General features: G+C 43.3%; 1 protein-coding gene across 1 annotated transcript; it reads left to right on the plus strand.

Moving 5' to 3' along the window:
- Positions 1-1,870: 1,870 nt before the first annotated feature.
- On the plus strand, positions 1,871-2,803 carry FELCATV1R6 (vomeronasal 1 receptor felCatV1R6). The gene has a single exon (NM_001167478.1). It carries the CDS (start codon positions 1,871-1,873, stop codon positions 2,801-2,803), a length of 933 nt encoding a protein of 310 aa, NP_001160950.1.
- The last annotated feature ends 16,931 nt before the right edge of the window (positions 2,804-19,734 follow it).

The raw sequence follows: 19,734 nt of genomic DNA on the forward strand, positions 1-19,734 counted from the left end.
TGCATGCTTGTAATAAGGATTAAAATAAATCTACAGGAATCCTCTAAACTAGTGTAAAACCAGTGCATCCAAAAGGCAATTTCTGATATAGGAATGATTTCTCTAATTCTGGGTGTATGAAGAGCTATGGAGACAAGAATTGTTTCCTACTGAATATATCCTTGGTCTATTGAGTTTGGTGAGACTGTTGTCCCTCTTCAAATTAAGGGGGAAGCAATTGAAATAGTAACGTTACAAAATGGGTTTCAGACAGCAACTATTACCCGGGAAATATCTTGTGATGTATTCTCTGGTTTAAAACTATTCTTATATAGGGGCGCCTGGGTGGCGCAGTCGGTTAAGCGTCCGACTTCAGCCAGGTCACGATCTCGCGGTCCGTGAGTTCGAGCCCCGCGTCGGGCTCTGGGCTGACAGCTCAGAGCCTGGAGCCTGCTTCTGATTCTGTGTCCCCCTCTCTCTCTGCCCCTCCCATTCATGCTCTGTCTCTCTCTGTCCCAAAAATAAATAAAAAACGTTGAAAAAAAAAAAATTAAAAAAAAAAAAAAAAAAAAACTATTCTTATATTAACCCCAAACTCTACAATCTCAATTTATATAATACACACACTTTTAAGATAAGAAATTCTCTTGTGTAAGTCTTACATTTTGATTTTTCACAAACCTTATCTTATTGCTAATACCTTTTCTTAAGTGGTGGTAAACAGAGCAGCTTAAGATTTGAAATTAGTAATATTGAGTTTCTATTCTATACCAGCTTATCACATATTGGCATTTCAAGTCTCACTATTTAAGGCATGACATGGCATTCAATGATTTCTATGGTAGGTGTCATAAAAGAAAAATAGTGGATCAATTGCCAATACGCTAGAAAGCTAACGACACACTTTTCTTTAAACACAATTTGTCATGGAGCAGGTCCCTAGAATTATACTACAGTCAGTGAGTCTACATTTGATTGAGATATTTAAATATTCATTATTGTTAGTGGTCCACACAAGAAATCTTTAAACATAAATGAAAAAATGTTAGAAAAAATACTACTTATCTAAAATAAGATCACAAGGTATGAGAATGTCTGAATATATGCCTGTATTTTGAATGTTTTTTTAAAGTTTATTTATTTAAGTAATCTGTACACCTGATGTGGGCTCTAACTCACAACTCCCAGATCAAGAGTCACATGCTCTTACAACTGAGCCATCCAGGCATACCTATAGACCTGTATTTTTTTTTAATATTTATTCAATGAGAGATTGAAAGAGAGAGAGAGAGAGAGAGAGAGAGAGAGAGAGAGAGAGAGAGAATGAGAATGAATCCCAAGCAGGTTCCACACTCAGTGCAGATATCCTCAGATCACGACCTGAGCCAAAATCAAAAGTTGGATGCTCAAGCGACTAAGCCTCCCAGGTGCCCCTATACACCTGTATTTTGAAGAATACGTCTAATTAGCTTTGTTAAAACAGCACTGTGTTTAAAGGCACTGTCATCATACCAGCCCAGTCAGGTTCTAATCTCCCCATTCCCATTCAAATGTCAAAACATTTGAATTTGACAAATCACCAAACTTTCTCTGCCTCCTTATCTTTTCCATGAAAATACTGACTCTCAACAACTTGTGAAGAATACAGAATGTACTACATACACAGCCTTTATAGCAATGATCTATGTTACGTAAAAAGCTCTTCTAGTGTTCTAAGTTCAACCCTTGGAAACTTGTTAAAAAGTAAATATTCTAAATAATTATTTTTAAGTGGGAACTCTAAGTGGAGAACATTGGATTTTAACCAATGTGACACACGTGCCTCACACCTCCTGTTCCCATGCAGGAACCTGGCTCAGAAGAAGAATTTCACTCCCTGGGATTTTACAGAATGACCACCAGGGATTTGACGATGGCAATGATCTTTTTCTTACAAACTACAGTTGGAATTCTGGGGAATTTCTCTGTTTTTTACTATTATCTCTTCCTTTATTTGACAGGATACAAGCTTAGGTGCACAGACTTGATTGTTAAGTATCTGACTGTAGCCAACCTCTTAGTTATTTTTTCTAAAGGAATCCCTCAAACAATGGCATCTTTTGGGTTGACACATTTTCTCGATGATTTTGGATGCAAACTTGTTTTCTTTGTTCACAGAGTGGGCAGGGATGTGGCCATTGGAACCACCTGCCTCTTGACTGTCTTCCAGGTGATCATGATCAGTCCTGGGGACTCCAGGTGGGCACAGCTTAAAATAAAAGCTCCCAAGTACATGGGCACCTCCAACATCTTCTGCTGGGTCTTGAATATAGTGCGAAGTATTGTGGTTCCTTTTCATCTAACTGACAAAAGGAATAACATAAACGTCACAAAGAAAATAGATCAGGACTACTGTTACGCGATATCTTCCGACAAAATCGCACAGTCATTCTATGTGCCATTGCTATTATCCCATGATGGTTTCTGTTTGGGGCTCATGCTCTGGGCCAGCGGCTCCATGGTTTTCATCCTGCACAGCCACAAGCAGCGGGTCCAATACATTCGTAGGAACAATCTCTCCCCTAGGTCCTCCCCTGAGAGCAGAGCCACCCGAAGCATCCTTGTGCTGGCGTTCTTCTTCCTTTCTTTATGGATGCTGTCCTCTATCTTCCACATGTGTTTCTCAGTTTTTAACAACCCCAGTCTGTGGCTGAGGAACACTTCTACAATACTCACTATGTGTTTTCCTACTCTCAGCCCCTACATCCTCATGAGACATGACCCCAGAGTGTCCACCCTCTACTCTGCCTGGATAAGGAAACAAAACCGCCTAAACTTATCATAAATATGTAAGTTATATGCCTATTCACAGTGGTTATTTATTAACCCCTTTCAATGTGCAAGCACATTTATGAAATATTCATATTATGAGAGAGGGGTAAACGAGACAAACTGAGCTTCTCCTAAATAAACAACATCCAGAGCAATTATAAACGAAATGTGGTATAGTTATCAAGTTAAAATACAGTAGCACCTCCTTATCCAAGGTCTCACCCTCTGCGGTTTGTGTTCCATGTGGTCAACGGCAGCCCACGAGCAGACAATCCTCGTTCTGATTTATGGTCAGAAGCTCCATAGCAGCCTAGCGCTAAATCACAAGACTACCTCATTCCCCTCACTTCATCTCATCACGTAGGCATTTTATTGTCTCACATCATCATAAGAAGTGTGAGGACAGCACAATATTTTGAGAGAGGGGGAGAGAGAGGGAGAGAGAGAGACCAGATTCACAGTATTATTACAGTATATTGTTATAATTTTTATTATTACTCATTATTAATCTCTTACCAAGTCTGACTCATAAGTTAAACTGCATCATAGATATGAGATACGTATGTGTGGAAAAAATATCATATGTATACGGTTCAGTACTATCTGCAGTTTCAAGCATCCACTGGATCTGGAATCTGGAACATATCCCGAGTGGATAAGGGAAGACTGTGATATATTTCTACGTATATGTTGCCAGATTAATATCTTCTCCATCAAATAATATTGGATAATTGCACATTCAGGAACATTAAAATAATTCTTAGTCCAATAACTGCAAACTGCCTTTTCTTTAAATTCTTTTTAATCTGATATTTATCTCACCATGCTGGTTGATTAATTGGGTGAAGTCGCATGCTTTTCAGTTTTCTACTATATTCCTTATGTTTTAGCTCTATCTCTTAATACATGCCCAATTGTATATACAACAATGTTTGATTTTAACAAGAACAATTTGATATGATGCATATTTTTATGATTTGCTTTACATATATGTTGTGGGCTCCCAACGACATGTTTTACTTTCTTATTCTAGCTTACTTCTCTCGTGTTTTCATTTTTTTTTTTTTACATTTATTTAGTTTTGAGAGAGAGAGTGTGTGAGAAACAGTGGGGGAGGAGCAGAGAGAGAGGGAGAGAGAGAATCCCAAACAGGCTCTGTCAACTCAGAGCCCGATGTGGGGCTCAATGTCATGAGACCATGACCTGAGCTGAAATCAAGATGTGGACGCTTAACCAACTGAGCCACAACCAGGTGCCCCTTCTGTGTTAATTTTTAAATTATTGTACAATTTATCCTTTTTCTTTAGAGATTGTAATATTCACGATCTCTTCGTTTTTAACCCAGATATTACAACAAACTTTTAGGGTTTTTTTTCGAAGTTTATTTATTTATTTTGAGAGAGAGGTGCGGGAAAGGCAGAGAGAGAGGAAAAGAGAGTCCCAAGCAGGTTCCGCACCATCAGCCCAGACCCTGATGCGGGTCTCAGACCCATGAACCACAAGATCATGACCTGAACCAAAACCAGGAGTTGGATGCTTAACTGACTGAGCCACCCAGGTGCCCTACAACAGACTTAAAAACTAGTCAAAGTGCCAAGTTATTTAGTATCTTTAACTTCTACCTGGAAAACATAAGGACATTTCAACACTAACATATTTACATCTTCCCAGCTTTTTAACATTTCTTTGCAATGATAAGCCTTGTATCTCCTACCCAGAGACTCATGCCCTCTGCCAGCATCCATGAAACTGACAGGTAACTTGTTGGTTGGCAAATAGGATAAAATGGAAAACTCTCCATGCTTCTTGACAGTTTTGCTAAGGGGAATGATAGAAGAGGGAGAGAGATTTTCTGGAAGAGAAAATGACAAGGCCCTTTGTGGGGCTGGTTAGGGGACGGGAGAAAGTCTCCTGAAACCGGTAGCTAGCGCTCTTCACCGATGTGGGTAAAGTTGCAGAAGAGTCTCCACATCCTCCATGGTGATGAGGCTGGAGGGTGAGCGGCAGGACTGAACCAAGCAGCCTGTAAGAGCTTTGTTTGTCCATTTACCACCTGGCAGGAGGGAAGGCCAAGGAGCCCCCAAACTTGAGGTAAAACTTGGAGTGAATCAAAATACAGTAAAACCTTGGTTTGCGAGCATAATTCATTCCAGAAACATGCTTGTAATCCAAAGCATTTGTATATCAAGTGAACTTCCCCATAAAAAATAATGACAATTCAGATGATTGGTTCCACAACCCAAAAATATTCATATTAATGATTATTACAATACTGTAATACAAAATAAAGAAAATAGGGGCGCCTGGGTGGCTCAGTCGGTTAAGCGTCCGACTTCAGCTCAGGTCACGATCTCGCGGTCTGTGAGTTCGAGCCCTGCGTCGGGCTCTGGGCTGATGGCTCAGAGCCTGGAGCCTGCTTCCGATTCTGTGTCTCCCTCTCTCTCTGCCCCTCCCCCATTCGTGCTCTCTCTCTGTCTCAAAAATAAATAAACGTTAAAAAAATAAAATAAAAAATAAAAAATAAAAAAATAAAAAAACAAAGAAAACATAAAATATAAAGAAAAATAAACAAATCAACCTACACTTACCCTTGCAAACCTTCATGGCTGGTGTGAGGGAGACAAGAGGGAGGAGGGTTATCTATTAGCACAATAGAATCTTTCTCTGCAGGGGGGCTATTGTATACACTTGCACAGATGTTCACTGCACTACAGTATTAATAAGCTTTTCACATACTGCATTTAATGTAACTGGCAATAAGGCATCAGAGGAAAGGGTCTGTATCTGCAGGCAGCCTGACCTAGAATGAAGCAAAGCATTCCTAAGCTCATCTTGTATAGAAAAGCAAAGGACTGTCCATAAGTGCTTTGGAGTGACAAAAAATACACTAGTGCCAGTCGTGGGCACCTTCCAACATTCTGAAAAATCACTGACTTCTGCCAAACACCACAGCCTGAGACTAAGCATCCAGGCAAGGGAGATGATCACCCACAATCCCACAGAGAGAGAGAGAGAGCACTATTGGCTCAGTTGTGATCATGTGACACCCAGCATCACCAACTACTTTTGTGCAAGACATCACTTGTTTATCAAGTTGAAGTGTATTAGAAAGGTTTGCTTATCTAGCAGAACACTCACAGAACAAGTTACTTGGCATCCAAGGTTTTGCTGCACAATCACTTCATGTGGCTGAGCTGCAAGCAGCCCCCAGGCTACGAGAAATAAAAAAGAGCTGCATCTGGTAGTGCCTCGCTTACTGGCAAGGGTGGTCACTCAGTTCCTTGGAACCCCAGACCCCTCCCTCCGGTTTAGCAGGCTTACTGGCAAGGGCACTCAGTCCCTTGGAACCCCAGACCCCTCCCTCCAATTTTGCAAGCTTAAGGAAAAAGCTGGAGATACTTGGGAATTCTGAGGAGGGAAAGGATCTCAAACTTGTGTAGTTCTGTTGCCCAAGTCACCATCCTGAGCGGCACCCAGAGGGAGGATGTGCTAAGTGCAGGAGAGAAAGCATGGAGGTCTGAGAGGTCAAGCAAAACTAAAGGAGTGGGGACAGAGGGAAAGCAGCTTCTGATCCCGTGTGCTGTCAGGTGCTCAGAGAAACAAGAGGAAGCAGGCAGCCCAGGCCCCAGAGTGAAAAGGAGACCCCCATCCAACTACATCAGTCCCCTTGTCTGCCCTGGTGGGGAACATGATCTTGCTGCCACCCCTGACCCACACAAGACTTAAACCCCTTGGCTCATGTCGGGGGCAGGGGAGCCCCATAAACGAAGTGAACTAAGCTGGTCCTATTAGGGCAGAACTCACAGTGAAGGGAAAAGAAAGCCAATATGAACTTAGGGTGGAGCTGATCGGGCTACTCCAGATCTTCTAGCTCTTTATACGAGAGACTCTTCAGCAGAAGTGCACATGGTATATGCTTCTGCTTCCCCACCCCATACTGCCTGGGCTGATCCCCAAAACTCGACTGTATCTTGGCACCTGTGGGGGGTCAGAACATATCGTGAAGGTCTTCACATGCCACGTCCTCTTTTCCACAGTAGAGAGAGGGTGTTTGTTGTGAACACCAAGAGCTTCTGTCCCAATAGCCCAGATAGGGATTGAGTCTTCCATCCGTGACTGTGGTGAATAAAGCCCTGGTGAAACTCCGAGTCCTGTTTTCACTTTAAGGCTTTTTGGAACAATGAGGTCAGTTTATACTGCCCTACTCTTCCAGAAGTTAGGGGAAGTGGGCGGATTATTTTTTTTTCTCCCAATGTTTGTTTTTTTCACATTTTTATTTAAATTCTGGTGAACATACAGTGCAATATTGGTTTCAGGAGTGAGTTTCAGTGATTCATCACTTACATACAATACCCAGTGCTCAACCAAACACATGTCATCCTTAGGACCCATCATCCATTTAGCCCATCCCCCACCCACTTCCCCTCCATCAACCTTCAGTTTGGTCTCTATCATTAAGAGTCTCTTTTGGGGGCGTCTTGGTGGCTCAGTTGGTTGAGCACCCGACTTTGGCTCAGGTCATGATTTCATGGTTCGTGAGTTCGAGCCCCATGTTGGGCTCTGTGCTGACAGCTCAGAGCCTGGAGCTTGCTTCAGATTCTGTGTCCCCCTCTCTCTCTCCACCACCCCCCTGCTTGTGTTCTGTCTCTGTCTTTCAAAAACGAATAAACATTAAAAAAAATTTTTTTTTAATTCTCTTTTGGTTTATTTTCCCCTCCCCCCCAATATGTTCATTTGTTTTGTTTCTTAAATTCCACATATGAATAAATAATATGGTATTTGTCTTTCTCTGACTTATTTCACTTAGCACAGTACACTCTACTTTCCATCCACATCATTGCAAATGGCAAGATCTCATTCTTTTTGATGGCTAAATAATATTCTATTGCATACATATACCACACCTTTTTTATCCATTCATCAGTCAACAGACATTTGGGCTCTTTCCATAATTTTGCTATCAATGATGGCGCTGCCATAAACATCGTGGTACATGTGCCCCTTGGAATCTGTATTTTTGTATCCTTTGGGTAAATACCTATTACTGTAAATGGTGGACTCATTTTTTTTTAATTTTCCCCTTAATGTTTATTTATTTTTGAGAGAAAGAGAGATGAAGCACAAGTGGGGGGGGGGGGAGGGAGAAAGATGGAGACACAGAATCTGATGCAGGCTTCAGGCTCTCAGCTGTCAGTATAGAGCCTAACACAGGGTTCTAACTCACCAGCAATGAGATCATGATCTGAGCCAAAGTGAGATGCTTAATCAACTGAGCCACCCAAGCACCCCGGACTGATTATTTTATGATCCAGAACCTCTGGCAAAGGGAGGCATCCCCCACCTGAGGGCCCCCCTTGGGGCTTTGTTTTATGGACTCCCTCTCAATACTACTAGCTACACTGCCTTTGGAAGTCAATTATTATCTTGCTACTTACCTTTTGCCAAAACTGATGCCTGAACTGGAGAGGCTCTTTGGCTCCCCAAACTGAAATTCCCTCTTTAAATTCCCTCTTGAACTACATGACTAACAACTTTAAAGGGTGCCCAAATCCTTGACAAATAGAAGCGTAATATTCAAGGAACAAAACTAGACTGCCCCAACAACGTCTCAGTAATATCGGAAACAACTGAGAGAGAGCTCTCTTTGGTGTAAACGATATGCCCCCTTCAGGCACAGGAAGGAGAGTCTTGGGGAAACTTTCTATTACAACAACCCTCCCTCCTGAACACACAGTGACTTGAATTTCAGGGGTGAGGGGATCCATTCGTCTTGTTGCTGTTCAAGACAAGTCTGGTATAAAAGCACCCTTTGCTTCTTAAAACTGCCACCTACCGCCCTGAGTGGTCTGCCCCTTTCTTCAACTCTCCCTGCCCTCAGTACAAGGGCTTGTTTCAGATTTCACCAGGGAAGATCCAGAGAAAGTTTCAAACTGACAGCCATTTACATCCAACCATCATATCTCAAAACAGAAACTCATGGATGGTTCTCCATGAAGACCACCTGTCACTCTCCGGAAAGAGCACTTTCTTTGCTGCCCTTTTGGAAGATGAGAAGTTAGTGATGTGGGAAACAAAGGCAAATGAAAAGTTTCCTTACAACTTACAACCTGTGAACAAGTCCTTGAGACAGGCAGAGTGACCTTCTGCTGAGAACTCAACTCCTCCATGAGGACACTTTGCTAAGGGCAAAGGCAATCTTAGCCTGGCCCCCCAGGATCCCAGAAATCTCCTATAATTAATCAAAATTCCTTTGGAAACTTCCCTTAGCTCTACCCCCAAAAGATATAGGCTGGCAATCATACTCCAAGCTTATGGCCCTGTGTTACACATTTGAGGGGTCTCATGACTCAGGTTTTACTACACAGTAATAAACGACCTTTTCCTAAGAGTAGCTAGCCCCTCAAGGTCCTGGAAACCTCGTTTCCAAAATTCCTTAGAGACTTACTCTATCCCCAACCCCCTCCCAACCCGAAGGCATATCTCCAGTCACTCTTCGCAGCTCCAGTGCAGCAATTCCTGCTACAGGTCCTGCCCCTGTGCTTTAATAAAACCACCTTTTTGTACCAAAGACATCTCAAGAGTTTTTTCTGGGCTGGCGGCTCCAAACCCCAACACTTCAAACCCCACCAGTGACTTGCAGGAAGCACCACTAGGAGTCTCACTTTGTTGGGGGAACAACACGCATTTATTCACCAGAGTGGTTCTTACTGAGCATCTCCTCTGGGCTCACACATGTGTTAGTCAAGGGGCACTGTGAACAGGGCTCTGACTGGAATCTCACACGTGTGTGCAACACCCAGGACTCATTCACATAAGTGATTGAATACTGGTGAATATAGATAAGGAGTCACCTTCCTGAGTGTGGACCATGGTGGGTAAACCTAATGGAGGAGAGGGGAGTAGGAAGGGGATGCAGACCAGCGGTTCTGAAGGATCTTTGATCATCTGTTCACTTGTGCTCCTGTAGTTGGGTGGTTTTTACCTAATGAATGTGGAGCTCATAAAGGGCCTCCAGGAATGGACAACCAAATACTGAAAGGGATTCACGTACCACAGATTCTATCCTGAAAGACAGAATCCTTTCAGCAAATGTTAAGCCCTTTGCTTCACTTTTTCTGTGTCCAGGTATCAGGATCAGAGAATATTTGTGAAAACTCCCCCCACCCCCAGTTGTTAATTACTGAGAAACAATTACAAGTTTGTAGTTATTTCCAAAGACTGTTGCAGCGTTTAGGAAAAACTCGTCCTTTCCCCTGGAGGCAGACAGGATGTCCCATGGAGAGAGCAGGAAATACCTGTGGGACTGGGAATGAAACTCTGCTATCTCATCCGATTTTCTGATCCCCAGAGAAATTTTTCTACCCCAAAAAGAAGGGTTCCCCATTTTCAGACACCTGGCCTGCAGCATCATTAAATTATGAGTAGAGATATTTAGCCAAAGTTCCTGGGAAGGATTTTCAAAGAGATACAAGTAAAAGGAAGAACACCATGACAATAATTTGCATTAGAAACCACCGGATGTTTTTCGTTCTTTTGGTTGTTGTTCACTATTAATTTGGAAGTGTAGGGGAGTTGGAAATTCTTTAGCATAATTTATAACATTGATCTCTCCCCCCAACCTCTAGTAGGGATATAAAGGACGAACAACATCCATCAGAAAAATATAAAACGATCTCCTACAAATAAAAGCACATGGATCAGATGAGTTAATGGGCAGATTCTAGAAGGCTGGGATAAGCCCGTGCTGCTTACTCATTTTAATGGCATTGGGTGGTTACATTTTTCTGCACCTATTTTTTGCTGTAATCACCTGTGGTCGCTTTTTTAAATTAAGAAACATAAAAGGAGCTCAAATTAATTCTTTGGGTTTTTTTTTTTCCTAAAAAATAAACATACAATTTGATGTCCACTATCTAGTATTCCCCATATTCAAGTCAGGGATTAGAGGCATAACTGTGCACAACCCTTACCGCACACACACGCCCAAATACAAACACATTTCTATATAAATGACAACACATATATATGCAAAAAATATATTTGGATACAGGCATATACCCTCACATCTTCCTCTGTAACTCACGCGGACCATACTCACACATTCCCATTTACATTAATAAAGCCACACACATGCCATCAATTGTGTATCTTGATGATATGGTTCTATACGGGAAGGGGAGATATATTGTAAAGCACTGGCCCATGGGATTAATGGAGGCTGAGAAATCCCAAAACCTGGGGGCCTGGGCGGTTCAGGTTATAATCTCGAAGTTCGTGAGTTCGAGCCCCACATCTTTCTCGCTGCTGTCAGCGCAGAGCTCGCTTCAGATCCTCTGTCCCTCTCTCTCTGCACCTCCCCCACTTGTGCAGTCTCTCAAAAATAAATAAAAACATTAAAAAATTTTTAAAAATTTTATTTTTGAGACAGAGAGAGACAGAGCATGAACGGGGGAGGGGCAGAGAGAGAGGGAGACACAGAATCTGAAGCAGGCTCCAGGCCCAACACAGGGCTCGAACTCACGGACCATGAGATCATGACCTGAGCTGAAGTAGGACGCTCAACCGACTGAGCCACCCAGGTGCCCCAACATTAAAAAACTTTTTAATAAAGATCCCCAAATTTGTCGTTGGTAATCTGGAGACGCTACCTCTCCAAGTCCAAATGCAAGAGAAAACCTGTGTCCTGGCTCAAAGGCACAGAGAACAGGTTTCCTTTACTCAACATACTTGTTCTGTTCAGGCCCTCGAGGAATTGGGGAGGGGAATCGGCTTTAATGTACGGATTCAAATGTCAATCTCATCACACACCCTCACAGACACACAGAATGATGTTTAACGCAATATGGGGACACCCCATGCACCGGGCAGGCTGACACATAAAACTGCCCATCACAGCACTTAAGGCCACAGCCGTCCTGCCGCTCAGAGAGCTGTGTGGTGATGGGGCAGAGTGTGCAGAGAGGAGGCCGCTGGGTCCCGGGCGACTTCCTAGAACACCTGTCACGTCTGAACGGCAGCCCCTAGACATCCTATTACAGGAGATGGTAAACCTCCTACGGATCCGGTCACCATGTTCCAGCTGCTCCTTCCTCCACAATCCTAACTGCCTGTGCTTCCGACCAATGGGTCATGGATTCGAGGTTCCAAACGCCACCCCCCACCCGCCTTGGGTTTGATGAACTTGCTAGAGCTGCTGACAGAGCTCAGGAAAATAGCTCACACACTAGATTAGGTGTTCATTGTTAGAGCAGAGAACTCGGGAATAGGCAGATGGAAGAGACGCACAGGGCCAGGTGGGGGCACAGGGCCAGGTGGGGGCACAGGGCACGGCGCTCCCACACCCTCTCCAGCCAGGGAAGCTGCCCACGTCCCATCAGGATCCCCGTCAAACAGACGCCAGCCCTTCCCCTGCCCCTTGAGGCACATGGGCCCGAAAGATCACGCACAGTTCCTCGAGATGACGTTCTAATCACTCGTCCTGGCATCAGCAGTAGGAATAGGGGTGCGGGCTGGCAGCCTTGGGCCACGACGTGAGTGGGCTGTGGGGACAGCAGCAAGCAATTTCATGCCCCGCAGCGCGCGCGCTCGCTCGCTCTCTCTCTCTATGGCAAAGCGGCGTCTTCTTCCTACAGGAAGTCTTCCCCCGGTTGTAATTTTTTATTTGAGGCAGATTCTGCAAAAGTTGCCTCTGACAATGCTTGCCGGCCCTTCAGCTGCCTTTGTGGACAGATGGGGCCTGGAGTTTCATTCAATCGCTCCACCATCTGTTTTCTGTTTGTGTTTGTTTGCCGCAAAAAGCCTTACTGTCTCCATCTGGTCCGCAGCTTGGGCGAGGGCTCCAGGTGGGCTGAAAAGCTGCCTCGTGGCTGCAGGCTCAGGCTCAGGCACGAGTCCTGGCACCTGGGGGATGCCAGAGGGGCCCCTAAAGGTCTGTGGGCTCCAGAGGCTCCAAGTCGTGCCTGACCATGAGCCTTTCCAAGCGATTCTTGCGCAGCCCAGCCTGGGGGCCAGCGAGCCCACGGAGGTTAGTCAGGTGGTCAAACATCTTGAAGTTTCCCCTCCCGATCTAGGAAATGGATCCTCAGGACATCACAGAGATGGGGGGCTGAAGGAACCAGCCGAATGAAGTCTCATTCAGCACTGCCATGAGGATAAAGATCCTCTTTTGGAAACCACTGCAAGGCAGTGGACCATCGTCAAACCACATGCTGCTATTGCTCTTACTGTCCTCTTTAGTTCTGACTCTTGGGGAAGCCTGGAAATGGGAGACATATGTAAAATATAGACAAGATCCCATGGGTAATATGTGTATGTGGAGTGATTGGGGCCCTTATACTAATCATGGGATGAGGGGACTTTACCAGAGGAAATTGAAAGGGGGTTTTCAATCACCTTGTATTGGGTTCATTTATAATCAGAAATATTATTCTGTAAGTCATCCTACTAGTACTAGATATACTGCTTGGAAAGTTCCTTGGAAATTAGTCAAAGATATGTTTGGATGTTGCCCGTGGCAATGTATTGTGTTCTAAGTTTATGACTAATCCTAAAGGTTGCCATTGTGAAGTGTACAATGGATTAGAAGACAACCTGTACCCTAATGTGTATAAATAAATTGTAAAACTCTGACTGCGTCAATATGAACACAACAACATTGTAAAGCTTCTTAGAAAAGTTATCATGACCCTGAGAACCTGGTGAACTTTACATGAGAATTGTAATAAGATAAATGACCCTGTTTGTGACATTGTTAAAGATTTCTTTTCATTGTATCTACCTTATGTAAACTGAGGAAATAACCTTTGAGGAACTTTCTATGAACTTTGTACCTTCCCCTTTCCCTGGAAATAATCATGTTAGACTATATATGTCGGTGCACACATGCCTGTCTATGCCTATCATGTAGAATTAGTCATCCCCCACCTGTTAAGACTCCGGTCCCCAAGTGATAAATAACTCCTTCGCTACCTGCAATAAAGGCTGATGTGCAGAAACTGAAGTGTGATTTCCTTCGCCGACGTCCACCCATCCCAACAGGACCCTGACTGCTGGAGCAGGTCTCCGGCAGGGGGCCTGTGCGAGGACAACCCAGGTCACGCAGGTTCGAGAGGGCCTGGTTCTGTTCTTGTCCAGGACCACAACAGCTGGTTTCATGGAAATCAGTGATGCCATTGATTACACGCAACTGATCCAACCGGGTCAGGATGGAGCAGTTGCACAGAGACAGCGCAGCTTACAAAGACTAAAACGTTTACTATCTGGCCATTTAAAGAAGAAAAGTAAACGGCCATTTCTGATGCAGATTCACATTTGTCACGTACGTATAAAACTACAAAACTTCAGAAATAAAAGGACACAGAAAAGTCCATTTTAGAGTCAAGCTTTAAGCAAGGGGGACACAAGATTGGGCTCAGCTGAAAGGAAACCAGCAATCATTCCCAGCCACCAGGTGTTGGATTGAAAACAGGGTGAATAGAGAGATGAGGGCTTGTATTGTAATGTGGTTGAGGTTACAATTTCTCTTGTTAAAATATTTTCCTTGATGACTTTAACATTGAAGTTACAGGGTGGGGACACTGCAGGTTAAAATGTTTGTTTGTTTGTTTGTTTTAGAAACCCACAAGTTTCACTTGCTGCGTGCTCATAAGTGAAGGGAGCACCACCCCCTGGGTGGCTGCCGTGTTAGGCTCCAGGAGAAGGCTGTGTCCTAAAAAGTACGCGCAGTGCTACGATCACAGACCTCAGGCAGTTCTGGCAAGAGACATCAACGGTCTTCCCATGACTTCATTATTTCACCCCACCCTAGGAATTACTGAGGTTGTCCTAGAGGAAATGGCCCAGGAGTTCCCCAAAAAGGTCATCCAGATTATGGATCCGCTATTCATATATGAAGATCCCTAGGGAATTTTTTCTTTAGGTTGGTCCTAAAAAGAAGTATCAGTCATCAAAAGTATACAAAATAGGTTTACATAGGTCTGGACTTGAGTGTTTATTTATTTTTGAGATGGAGGGAGAGAGAGAGCGAGCAAGCGATCACGAGCAAGCAGAGGAGAGGCAGAGAGAGAGGGAGACACAGAATCCTAAGCACCTCCAGGCTCTGAGCTGTCAACACAGAGCCCGACTCGGGGCTCAAATTCACAGACTGGGAGGTCATGACCCGGGCAGAAGTCAGCTGCTTAACCAACTGAGCCATCCAGGCACCTGCATAGGTCTGGAGTTTTAAGTCTTGGAGATTTGAAAAAAATCTGAAATCCCAAATTGTATATTATTTTTAATTTTTTTAATATTTATTTTTGAGGGAGAGAGACAGTGTGAGCAGGAGAGGGGCAGAGAGAGAAGGAGACAGAATACAGAACAGGCTCCAGGCTCTGGGCTGTCAGCACAGAGCCTAATGTGCAGCTCGAACTCACAAACTGCGAGATCATGACCCGAGTCAAAGTCGGATACTTGACCTACTGAGCCACCCAGGCGCTCCTGAAATCCCAGATTTTAAATATGTGCAATAGAAACTTACACGCCTCATAAATATATCCTCAGCATTTTACACCATCATGGTAAATATATCCCCACCCCAGAAATTTTCTATTTTCTGCCTAAAAGCATTTTGTCTCATCTGCAGGAAGCACTACTTCATTCATTTCAGTAAGAATCAGAATACTGGCATCTTGATTGTCCCCAAATGCTAAAATCTAGATCACCAAAAAACAATAGCTTTACTGAGATATTTTCAAAAACCAAGAATAACAGCTCTACAAGGACTTTTAAAAATATTCAAAATTGGAAATATATATTGAACATAGGAAATTGAACATTTCCTGTGATGAATATTTTCCATTCTATCAATTTTTCAATAGTATATGGTTACCAAATTTATACCGAACACTTTAAAACTATTATCTGTTGCTACCTTATCTCATTTTTACTGTTTCTCTCAATTGTTAAACCTCTCCCAGTAAATTCTAGGCTCAATAAACTAGGTTCAAACTCAGTCCCAAAAGTTCACTAGGTATTTTATACATTATTCTAATCAAATGGGAATTAAGGTGTCTCATGAATGTGTGGTTTTATACATTAGTGTAATAATACAATTTATAATATAAAAATGTTCGTAATATAAACAGTTAAATGACATCTAATGTGTAAGTGTTAAATTATTACTTGAGACCTTTTTATTTGTGTAATTTTTTTTTTGTAGCATGAAACCCAGGAACAAACCATCAATTTCTTGATGTTAAAAGTTATCCAAGGAATATTTTCTTAATGTTCTAGCTCCTTGCCATTCAAGGGGTGATCCATAGACCCCAAACTTTGACATCACTGGACCTTGTCACTTGTTAAAATGTGGAATCTCAGGGCCCACCCCAGACTTCCTGAAACAGGGTCAGCATTGTAACAAGATCCCAATACAATCTTGTGAACGTTAACATTTGAAATGTACATTTTCCACTAACCCGACTTCTCCCATATGTGAAAATTAGGGCTTGTTGTCTGTATGATACCAAGAACACTCAGTACAGTAGGTAGATATGTGTGTTGCCTCTTACACTGGCCACTTACCCATCTAGGGCAACCTGCCTCTTTCTTTGGTCCCTCCTGGCCCTCTGTACAGGGGGCTGGTTTCAGATCTTAGCTGGGAAGCTCTCAAGTTGGCAAACCAACACCTGGTGTATCCTCTCTCTTTCCATTGGCACCTGTACGTCTACACTAGGAATCAGGGCTGTCAGGAAGACAGAATGACCTAAAGTATATAAAAAACCACTTAGTTCGGCTCCTAACATGGACCAAATGCTAGCAGCGAGAAGGATGTTGTCATCATATTACAAATATTACTGTCCTTCATACAGTGTTTAGACATACTATGGAAAAGAAATCCAATATCAAATGTATATTTAAATTTTTATTATTTACCTATTTATTTATATAGAGAGAAAGAGCACATGTGCGCAAGCAGGGAAGGAACAGAAAGAGATGGAGATATAGAGTCTGAAGCAAGATCTGGGTTCTGGGATGTCAACACAAAGCCTGACACGGGGCTTGAACCCACGAACTGCGAGATCATGACCTGAGCTGAGGTTGGGCGCTCAACCTACTGAGCCACCCAGATGCCTCACAAATGTATATGTTTTAAATAGTTACATGTATGAAGAACTTACCAAAGTCAACACCCAAAAATCAAATGATCCAGTGAAGAAATGGGCAGAACACGTGAATAGACACTTTTCCACAAAGGACATCCAGATGGCTAACAGACACATGAAAAGATGCTCACCATCATTGTCAGGGAAATACAAATCAAAACCACAATTAAATACCACCTCATCCATGTCACAATGGCTAAAATTAATTACTCAGCAAACAACATGTTAGCAAGGATGTGACAAAAGGGGAACACTTTGGTACTGTTGATGGAAATGCAAACTGGTTCAGCCAGTCTGGAAAACAGTATGGAAGTTCCTCAAAAAATTAAAAAGAGAACTACCCTACGACACAACCCAGAAATTGCACCACAAGGAATTCATCCAAAGGGCTACAAAAATGCTGATTCAAAGGGGCACATGTACTCCAATGTTTATAGCAGCACTATCAACATTAGCCAAAGTATGGCAAGAGCTCAAATGTCCATCAACTGATGAATGGATAAAGATGTGGTATGTATGTATGTGTACACACACACACACACACACACACGCACACTGGAATACTAATTGGTGATGAAAAAGAATGAAAACTTGCCATTTGCAACAACCTGGATGAACTAGAATATATTATGGTAAGCAAAAAAAAAGTCAGAGAAAGACAGGTATCATGTGATTTCACGCCCTATGTGGAAATTGAGAAACTCAACAGATGAACAAAGGGGATAGGAAGGAAAAATAAGACAAAAACAGAGAGGGAGACAAAACCTTAAGAGACTCTTAAATACAGAGAACAAATTCAGGGTTGCTGGATGGGGGATGGGTGGAGGAATGGGTTAAATAGATAACAGGCAATAAGGAAGACACATTTCCTATTGGTCCATGGGTGTCATATGTTAAAGGTGAATCACTGGGTTCTACTCCTCAAGTTAAGACTACGGTGCATCTCCACATCTCCACTAAGGTCACACAGAGCACTTCACTTGTGACATTTCTGGGCCCCACAGGTGGGCAGTTTTCCGAGACCAACAAGCAAGCCTCCGACACCAGCTGGGTGTCCAAGAATTCAGCTCAATTCTGCCACCATCTACCGGAGACAGCAGCAGGTTCCAGGGTGAGGGTTCAGCGCCAAAGGCCACCCCCCACACACATACACACTTCGAATGCCTGTTATCACCCGGGGTTCAGAGCAATGGGCGACAGACCAGAGGTTCCAACAACCCCTCCTTGAGTTTGATTAATTTGCTAGAGCAGCTCACAGAACGTAGGGAAACACTTACATTTATCACTCTATTAAAGAGCTGGGATGCGTCGCCCTCCTGGTATGGGTGTGTGCGCCAGCCTGGAAGCTCTCCAAATGCTCCACCTTTAGGATTTTATGGAGGCTTCCTCACGTGAGCAAAATGGATCATTAACTCCATTTCTAGCTCCGCCCTATGGGGAGAAGGGAGGTGGGGGTGGGGCTGAAGGAAGATGGTGGCTTGCTCTTTCTGGAGACCAGCCCCATCCAGGAGCCCACCCAGAGTCACCTATTAGCGCCTATTAGTGATAATGCTCTTATCACTCACAAGGATATTACAGGGACTTTAGGAGCCATGTGTCAGGAACCTGGGGCAGGTTCCATATCCATATATATATATATATATGTGTGTGTGTGTGTGTGTGTATGTGTATATAGTCTATATATATACACATATTTTTCAAGTTTATTAATTTACTTGAAAGATCATGCTCACACAAGTGGGGAGGGGCAGAGAGAGAGAGAGAGAGAGAGAGAGAATCCCAAACAGGCTCTAGGCTCATTGCACAGGCCAATGTGGGGCTCGAACCCACAACCGTGGGATCATGACCTGAGCTGAAATCAAGAATCAGCCACTTAACCACTGAGCCATCTCTACATATTTTTCTATTATCTCATGCCACATTTCAAATCCGACCCAGCAAATGAATATCCCCAGGAGTGAACCAGTCATTATGGTAGTTAAAACTTACCAGGTGATTCTGATGTGTCAATTCAGAACCATTCCATTTTCACTCTTCAACCTGCATTTGGAACGCCTGGGATTGTTACTGAGAAACCCCAGATCCTGGTTCAGTAGGGCTAGCTTGTGCCCGAGAGTTTGTATTTCCTACAAGTTACAGGTCCTTGGATTAGACTGTGCATTCCCTTTTGTCTTTAAAAGTCCCTGACTTCTCCCTTGTGAGACACTATGGGGTTCACACCAAGGTCCTCATTACTCAGGTGAAATTGGATGAAGAAAAAGAAACTGACCTGAGGTGTAAGGAAAAATGACAAAAGTTGTAATACACGTTCCATTTCAGACAATTTTATTCATATTGAAAGAAAGTAGTCAAACATAACATTGCAACCATTTTTAGTAACAAAATGTGCAAGGTTAAAAGAATATTCCCATTTCCCCAAGGCAACGAGAATTTCCACTGAAATTCCTTCAAAGTCAAAATCTCGATAACCAGGAGAGGGCACTCTTCCGGAGGGTTCAGGCCTTCTCCACCATCACAGAGAGGCCTTTTCCCCAGTTACCCAAATACTAGTCATTTATCCACCCACACAGATGAATGAATAGCTTTCTATTCACGTTAGGGTACAACATAGCTTCCCCTTGTTGACTTAGTTTCTTAAATAACATCTGATTTACAAAGGCCTGCCCATGACAATTTCATACGCTCCATTCCCACCATGACTTAAATGTACAAAATGTAAAGGTGATGTCTGTCCGGTGACCCACAGTGTCACCTGGAGCCCCAGCAGGTGCACAGGCACCACCGGCAGAAATGCCGACTCACGGGA

The sequence above is a fragment of the Felis catus genome, chromosome E2 (genome assembly GCF_018350175.1).
Source record: "Felis catus isolate Fca126 chromosome E2, F.catus_Fca126_mat1.0, whole genome shotgun sequence".
Taxonomy (NCBI): Eukaryota; Metazoa; Chordata; class Mammalia; order Carnivora; family Felidae; genus Felis; species Felis catus.